Source organism: Chrysochloris asiatica, unplaced genomic scaffold (assembly GCF_000296735.1).
Source record: "Chrysochloris asiatica unplaced genomic scaffold, ChrAsi1.0 scaffold00033, whole genome shotgun sequence".
NCBI lineage: Eukaryota > Metazoa > Chordata > Mammalia > Afrosoricida > Chrysochloridae > Chrysochloris > Chrysochloris asiatica.
Genome location: NW_006408551.1, coordinates 23,397,381 through 23,406,436, shown reverse-complemented (window position 1 = coordinate 23,406,436; position 9,056 = coordinate 23,397,381). Strand labels below are relative to the sequence as shown.

At 41.0% G+C, this 9,056-nt stretch overlaps 1 protein-coding gene across 2 annotated transcripts in view; it reads left to right on the top strand.

The window, feature by feature from the left end:
* PTPRR (protein tyrosine phosphatase, receptor type, R) overlaps window positions 1–9,056 on the top strand; it is a 444,293-nt gene that overhangs the window by 303,472 nt on the left and 131,765 nt on the right. For both annotated transcript variants that reach the window (XM_006859557.1, XM_006859558.1), the window contains one exon: window positions 3,053–3,315. In XM_006859557.1, coding sequence (XP_006859619.1) covers window positions 3,053–3,315 — 263 coding nt within the window. The remainder of the gene's footprint in view (window positions 1–3,052; window positions 3,316–9,056) is intronic.

The window sequence follows — 9,056 nt, the reverse complement described above, 5'->3', positions numbered from 1 at the left end:
ATGGGTTGCATCTCAATGTCAAGAAAATGAAAATCCTCACCACTGGACCAATAAACAACATTCTTATCAATGGAGAACAGATTGAAGTTGTCAAGGACTTCATTCTTCTTGGATCAATTGTCAACACTCATGGAAGCAGCAGTCAAGAGATCAAATGCCATATTGCATTAGGAAAATCTGCTGCACAAGAGCTTTTCAAAGTGTTGAAGAGCAAAGATGTCAGCCTGAGGGACTAAGGTGTGCCTGACCCAAGCCATGGTATTTTCAATAACTTCATATGCATGTGAAAGTTGGACAGTATATAAAGAAGACCATAGAAGAATTGATGCTTTTGAGTTGTGTTGGAGGAGAATATTAAAAGTGCCATAAGTTGCCCATAGAACCAACAGATCTGTGTTGGAAGTATAGCCAGAGTGCTTCTTGGAGGCCAGGATGGTCAAACTTCATCTCTCATACTTCAGACATACTGTCAGGAGGACCAGTTGCTGGAGAAGGATATCATGTTTGGTAAGGTGGAGGGTCAGAGAAAAAAAGGAAGACCCCCAGTGAGATGGATTAGCCAAGTGGCAGCATCGATGGGTTCTAACATGGCAACAGTAGTGAGGTTGGCCCAGGATTGGGCTGTGTTTCATTCTGCTGTGCATAAGGTTGCTATGAGTCATCATTGACTCAATGGCACATAACCACAACAACATATATATGGACCTTACCAGATGGAATACACAGAAATCGAATTGACTATATCTGTGGAAAGAGATGGTGGAAAAGTTCTATATCATCAGCCAAAATAAGACTAGGAGGAGACTGTGGAACAATCAGCTGCTCATATGACACCCTGTCACAACTGGCTTGAACTCCATTGTATATGGAGTCCTGATGTGGCACGGTGGGTTAATGCATCAGACTGCAAGGCCAGGTTGAACTACAAGGTCAGCGGTTGAAACTTACCAGTTGCTCCTCAGAAATCCTATACAGAGTGGCTATGGGTCAGAACTGACTGATGGCACTTAACAGTAACAATATATTTACTTATTTTCCAGTAGATTTAAAATATGAAGATTACTATAATTTAAAGGAGCACTGGTAGTATAGTGGTTTCGAATTGGGCTGCTAACCTCAGGGTCAAAACTACCAGCTGTTCTGCAGGAGAAAGATGAGGCTTTCTGCTCCTGTAAAGATTTACAGCTTCAGAAACCCTGTACAGGGTCGCTATGAGTCAGAACCAACTCCATGGCACATAACCACCACTACCACTATGATTTGTGTTTCTGTTAGGTAGTGCCATGAGGTCAGTTCCAATTCATAGCATCCCTATATAAAGTGTCCAAGTCTATAAATTTTTATGGTAGCAGAAAGCCTCACCTTTCTCACACAGAGCTGCTGACCTTGTGGTTAACTGTCCAGTGTTTATCCTACAGTGCCACCAGTGCTTCCTACTAAGATTTACAGAACTTTTTAGAGAAGGAAAAACAAAATAACTATGTGATTGCACAATGCCAGGAAAGCCCTCTACTTCTAAAATAAGAGTCATGCAGCTAATGGATTCCTGGAATTAAATAAGGAAGCTTAATCAGCTGAAGGCTTTTTAAAAGGTAAATGTCACCAATGCTGTATACCTTCAGACAGTTACAGATAATTGGTTAAGTCACATTTTCTGGTGAATTAGCTTATCATTTTCTGAGAGCAGATTTGAAGAAACATTAGCATACTTACTTTCTACAAACTGGAGTAAAAAAAATAATCCTCAAGAAAAGAAATAAGAGAAAAAGGCCTATGAAAAGGACAGTCTGAAGACATGAGAGACCAATTTTGCCCTTCTCACAGTGTAGTCCATGGGATGGCCCAGTGTGGGGTAATGAATTAGATGCCCAGCGTTCCATCAGGAACAGAAGATTTGTCTCCAGAGTACTGGGTTGATTGTTGTTGTTGTTAAGTGCCATCAAGTCGATTCCAACCTCTTGCAACCCTGTATAGGGTCTCTGAGGAGCAGCTGGTGATCTTGAAGGGCTGCCCTTGAGGTTCAAACCAACTTTGCAGTCCAGCGCATTACCCCACAGCACCACACACACCAAGACTGGGTTGATAGGGATGGACAATTTAGAAATTGAATATCTAAAATGGGTGGATGATAAAGGTATGAAGTGACTGGCTTGTAAGTTTTCAAGGGTGTACTAAGATAAAATAATTGTTATGGAAAAAGTTAATTCCTTTTGTATGAAAGGGACAACGGCTAGAAGAACCAGGGAGGGGCCTGTGGTGTAGTGAATTATCTAATGTCTTCTAGTCATAAACTGCAACTCCCACCAAACAGTGCTGCTGCCCTACTGGGTCTGGATAAGAGATGGCGGGAGAAGATGCTTATAAAATGACATGATTCAGCTGTGGATTTTAGTAGAGTAAATTGAAATTGTAAAAACTTGAACCTCTAGAATGTATATGAAATGAGCCACCTCAGAAGGAGGTGGGAGTGAGGGGAATCTCACTACCATCAAAGAAGAAGAGGCAGGGAGGAATGTGTCCTTGGATCACAAGATCCCTGTGCATTGAACCTTCTCAACCCAGGGACAGAAAGATTTGACACCAGAGGAGCAGCAGAGGATTGGCAGCAGCAGAACCAAGAACCAGAGCACAAGACAGAGTAGTGGGATTCCCAACCCATGGAACAAGTAAAGCTGAATGACTTTGGACATGAAGCTTGTATAGTGGGGTGCCCCCAGGCACTTAAGTGGGAGCACTAGGTTTGCTGACCCACAGAGCTAGAACCAAGTGCTTTCAGACTGAGGAGTGGTGAGTTTGAACAGCCAACCTTGTGGTTCAAACTGACCTTGCAATCTAGTGCACTATGCTAGTACAGTACCACACCAGGACTCCTGATGTTGTAGTAGATAGATAAATTCTTTAAATATGGATATCAGATGTTTGGACAAGGGTGCAAATTTCAGTGCTTGCCATAGGCACTATATTCTATAGATACACCATTGCATGGAGAAAATTCATCATATTGTTGTTCAATTTCAGACATTGTGACAGCACTTTATCTCTTCTTTTATAGATTCTATACAGATTAAAAGAAAAATTTCAGTTTTCCTTGAGACAAGATAAAGAAAAAAATCAGGAAATCCACTTATCACCCATCACGTTACAGCCAGCACAGTCCGAGGCAAAGGCTGTGAACAGCATGGTCCAACCTGAACAGTCCCCAAAGGTGCTGAATGTTGTCGTGGACCCTCAAGGCCGATGCACTCCTGAGATCAAAGCTGCCACCCCTGTGTACCCTTCACCTTTCAAGATGAAGCCCATAGGACTGCAGGAGAGGTAACTGCTTTTTCTGTATCCCTTACATACAGAGATACTTTTTTAAAAGTAAATTTTAAAAAAGTATTCACCAACTGGATAGGGAAATTTGGGCACAGATTGTACAACCTGATGAACATAATATATGTCACTCAAGCATACATGTAAAAAATGTTAAAATGACAAAGTGTTCCTGGTGTGGTGCTGTAGGATAAGCACTGGACTGCTAACCACAAGGTTGGAAGTTCAAACCTACCAACCACTCCTTGGAAACCTTATAGGATCCTTATGAGTCAGAATCAGTTTCATGGTACTTAACAGCAACTAGATAGATAGATAGATAGATAGATAGATAGATAGATAGATAGATAGATAGATGTTGTTGTTAAGTGCCGTCGAGTCGGTTCTGACTCATAGTGACCCTATACAGGGTTTCTGAGGCTGTAAATCTTTATGGGCGCAGAAAGCCTTATCTCTGTCCTGCAGAGCAGCTGGTAGTTTCAAATTGCTGACCTTAAGGTTCACAGCCCGATTTGTAACCACTACGCTACCAGAGCTCCTTAGATAGATAGAGATACTGATATATAGTTGGTTGGTTGGCTATGTGCCGTGGTGTCGTAACCACTGTACTACCAGAGTTCCTTTATTTATTATATATATATATATATGTTGTTGTTAGGTGCCATGGAGTGAGTACTGACTCATAGCAGCCTTATGCACAACAGAAAGAAAAACTGCCCAGTCCTGTACCAACCTCACAATCGTTGCTACACTTGTTGTGGTTAAGTGTATGTATGTGTGTGGTTAAGTGCCATCACATCAGTTCCACCTTATAGTGACCCTGTATAGGGTTTCCAAGTAGCAGCTGGTGAGTTTGAACTGTCAACTTTGTGGTCCAGTGCTTTATCCTACAGCACCACACCCATATATACATACATATATATATACATGTGGAGTCCTGGGTTAATGTTGTGGGTTAATGCGCCAGACCTCAAAGCTGTTTGAATTGCAAGGTTGGCAGTTCAAGCTCACCAGCTGCTCCTCTGAAACCCTATACAGGGTCACAATGAGTCGCAGCCAACTTGACAGCACTTCACAACAACAACATGTACAAACAGCCATGAAAGATGCAGGGTCTCACTGGTACCTGCTCTCTCGATGCATCCATTCTAAATTTCTTCTTCCCCAGAGCCCAGGGACTCTTTATAAGGCTTTGAGAACAGAAAAAGCTTCTCTTGTGGCATATTCTCCTCTACCTGACAACCACACCCCCGAGTCCAGTCCTACCACTAAGGGCTTGCCCTTTGAATCTCAAAGCTTTCTACAGGATTCACATTTCTCTGCTTTCTGCTATCAAATTCTTCCCAATGACAGTGCAACACCCATTTGACAGACTGGAAACAGAGAAAATGCAAAGACAAAGGAAGGGTGGGAATGCTGAATATGAAAGGAATCTGGTGCTGGTGGTGGTGTATGCCATGGGGCCAGTTCTGACTCATAGTGAACCTGTATAGGGTTTCCAATGCTGTAGAAAGTTGGAAATCAAGCATGTCATCCTCTTGGAAGCAGTTTCCAGCCCCTCTACCACATTCCTATCCCTTACAGCCTTACCTGCCAGCTCGGCTCTAATCCCATAGACCTGTGGATGTATGGTATTTATGGAACTTCTCAGGTGTATTTTAAATTTTTATTTACTAAACTGTCTTAACCAATAGACTCTAAGCTCCTTGAAAGCATATATATGATTAAATTGTGTCTTCATTTCTTGGCTCTAGGACATCATTCCTGGAAAGCAGGAGTTTCTAGAAATAGAAATTTGAATGAATGAATGAATGTTATTGTAAATCATTTTCAAGTTTTGCCAAGAAACACTTCTCTTACTCTATCATCATTCCTCTTCATTTCTGACTCCCATTTTTCTGGCCTAATTCTTGCCAAGGCAGACTAGTGAAGAGTTTCAAGAGCAGTAAAGAATGAAGAATATATGGTGTTCCGTGAGGTCAGAGATGTTTTCTGAAAGTTTTAAGTCTTAAAATTTAATTTATGCTCCAGTGTTCTGATGGCACCTTTAAAGTTGCCTTGAGTCCAATAGTTCTCCATCTCTTGATACTGGAATGAAGTAATAATCCTCTGTTTATTACATGAAAGTCTGGCTTCATTTAAATTACCATGAGGCCATAAAGGGCCCATAATGAATTGCTTGTCCCAAAACTCTTTTGGATCATGCCATATAAATCTCTCATCACTATTGTAAGAAACAATTACTCTGAGATTATCAATAATAGAGACTAAATACATATGCTTCACTGAGTTCCAAGAATATACACCCCCTTACCATGAAGATTAAGAATCTCATAAAATGAGGAAACTAACAACTGCTGATGCTTTTCTCCCTATTTGCAACCAGTCAAAAAAAATCACATTGATTCTCGCTCCTCCATTTTCTCCTTAATGATTTCCTCCTTTCTGTAACCATCACCCTTGAGACAGTACTCATGATTTCATATTGAACTATATCTCATGATTATAAGAATGACAGTAGGACTATAGTATGTCTTAGATTTCGTATTAGTACATTTCACCTACTCTGCGTGCATGTCGTTTTCTTCCATGTTTTCATTGTTGTTGTTGTTAAGTGCTGTCGAATGAATTCTGACTCACAGTGACCCTGTATCAGGTTTCTGAGGAGCAACTGATGGGTTAGAACTGCCAACACTGTAGTTCAAAGTCCAGTGCTGATCCTACAGTTCCTGCTTTAGTCCCTACTATCAAATACTCTCCCAGTTTATCTTGCTATTATAATACTTGTATTTCAGGTTGTCCCTGATTTACAGTGTATTCCGTTTATCATGAACTGCACTTACAACCCCCTTTCCAAAACAACAACAGATCTTCTGATTATTATACATACCACATATAATGTTTCAATGTGTAACTTGCCAACGTTATCATTCTCAGATGTCCACTCACTGACATTCAGTGATATGATTCACTGTTCAAAACACTGCCATATAGCAGACTATGGCAATAATAATGAAACTAAAACCAAAAAAAAAGGTTGAAAAATTGTTTTTACTGAATTGATACAGTTGAATTTGTCATTTAGCATCATATTTTTTTTTTTAATGTCAATTCACTTAGAATTTTTCTTATTCAGGTTATGAATCTCATTTAATGGTGTGGTACTGTAGGATTAACACTGGACTGTGAACCACAGGATCAGCAGTTCAAACAGGGTCACTACCAGTCAGAACTGACTTGATGGCACTTAACAACAACAACAAACAAATATCAATATCAAATTAGATGTAATAGATAGCAAACTTACTTCCGTCCCTGGATTGGGGTGACCAATTAAAATCTCTCCTCCATTCTTAGTACTTATATAACCTGGGACCTGTTTTTACACCTGTAATGTGAAGGTTAAACTAAACCCACAACAATGGGTTTGGTGTTCCAGGTTTGACACAGCATAAAGACGTAGTGGCTTCTGTTCCTTATCCCCTTTTGTACCTCCTCTGTCCTCCCAAATCAAATCCTCTGTGATCCATTCTCAAGGAAACTGTACTCAGGTCAGATTCCAAATGTCCGGTAAAAAAAGGAATCACATTCAGGCCTTAGAATAGTATACTTTCCGCAGTGGGAGGCAGAGAACGTGTGAAACTTAAAAGCCTTGGCCGATTGTCCTATCAGTCTGACTACTTTTGTTGTTACTGTTAGGTGCTGTGGAGTCAGTTCTGACTCATAGTTACCCTGTTTCCAGCTATAAATCCTTACAGGAGCAGAAAACCTCATCTTTCTTCCACAGATTGACTGGTGGGTTTGAACTGCTGACTTGTGGCTAGCAGTCCAGTTCTTACCCCACAATGCCACCAGCACTGGTTAATTGAATTGATTGGTTTAAATACATAACTAAGGGAGATTTGACTGGACTCCTGATGTGGTGCTATAGGTTAAGCGCTGAGCTGTTAGCCACAAGATCAGTGGTTCAAATCTACCAGCCACTCCTTGGAAACCCTATACAGGGTCACTAGGAGTCACTAGCACTTAACAACAACAAGGGGGATTGATGAGGTGGTTCTAGGTAATCATCGGAAGACACTGCCTGAATACTGCTGAGGGAATTTCTCATGAGTGTCTTGTGTCAAGATCCTTTCTTAGGAATATTATTTCCATGTCCTTAGTTAAAACTCTGGGACTTAAGTCTGTCTAAGAGTTTGGCTGTCGGTTAATGCACCAGACTGCAAAGTTGTTTGAACTGCAAAGTCGGTGGTTCAGACTCACTAGCTGTTCCTTGGAAACCCTATACAGACAAGGTCACTATGGGTCGGAACCAACTCAACAGCGCTTACCAATAACAACAACAAGGGTTTGACAGTTGCAAGGGAAATCCTTTCTTATGTACCTTTGCGGTTGTTAAGTGCCACTAAGTCACTTCTAACTCATAGCAACCAGTATAAGGTTTCCAAGGAGTAGCTGGTGGGTTTGAACCATCGACCTTATGGTTCAAACTGACCATGAAGTCCAGTGCTTTTATCCCACAGTGCCACACCAGGTACTCTGTTATGTACCTAAGTCTGTCTAAATGTTTGATAGTTGCAAGGAAAATAAGCAAAAACTAAAATGGAATCAGGGCTCAGACCCAGACCCACCATTCTGGTACAAGTCAAGTCCCTTATAATTTGGAACTCTCACACAGCCTAAAAACAAAATCAACAACTAGGAAAGGCAGAGTTGAGAGATAAAAATACACTGAATGTTAACCAAGTCACACCTGAAGTAAGACCAACAAATCACTAGTTTTATGGAAAATAAAATCAGTTGTTTTTGTTAGGTGCCATTGAGTTAGTGCCAACTCATAATGACCTTATGCACAGCAGAATGAAACACTGCCCGATCCCTGGCCAACCTCACTACTGTTGCCACGCTTGAGTCCATTGATGCTGCCACTTGGCCAATCCAGCTCGTTGGGGGTCTTCCTCTTTTTCTCTGACCCTCCACCTTACCAAACATAATATCCCTCTCCAGCAACTGGTCCCGCCTAACAATATTTCCAAAGTATAAGAGATGAAGTTTGGCCATCTTGGCCTCTAAGGAACACTCTGGCTATACTTCTTCCCAAATGGATCTATTAGTTGTTTTGGCAGCCCATAGCACTTTCAATATTCTCTTCCAACACCATAGCTCAAAGGCATCAATTCTACAGTCTTCCTTACTCACTGTCCAGTCCAGTGGTGAGGATTTTTGTTTTCTTGATATTGAGATGCAATCCATACGGAAGGCTGTGCTCTTTGATCTTCATCAGTAAATTTTTCAAGTCCTCTTCACTTTCAGAAAGCAAGGTTGTATCATCAGCATATAGCTGGTTGTTGATGAATATTTCTCTAATCCTGATGCCACGTTTTTCTTAATAGAACCCAGCTTCTCACATTATTTGCTCAGCATACAGGTTGAATAAGTATGGTGAAAGAACACAACCTTGTCACACACCTTTCCCAATTTTAAAACATCCAGTGTTCCCATGCTCTGTTCGAACAACTGCTTCTCGGTCTAGGTACAGATTTCTCAGAAGTACAATTAAGTGTCCTGGAATACTCATACTTCGCAATGTTGTCCACAGCTTGTCACGATCCACACAATCGAAAGCATTTGCATAGTCAATAAAGCATAGGTAAACATCTTTCTGATAGTCTCTGCTTTCAGCCAAGATCCACTGGACATCAGCAATGATATCTCTCATTCCACGGCCTCTTCTGAATCCA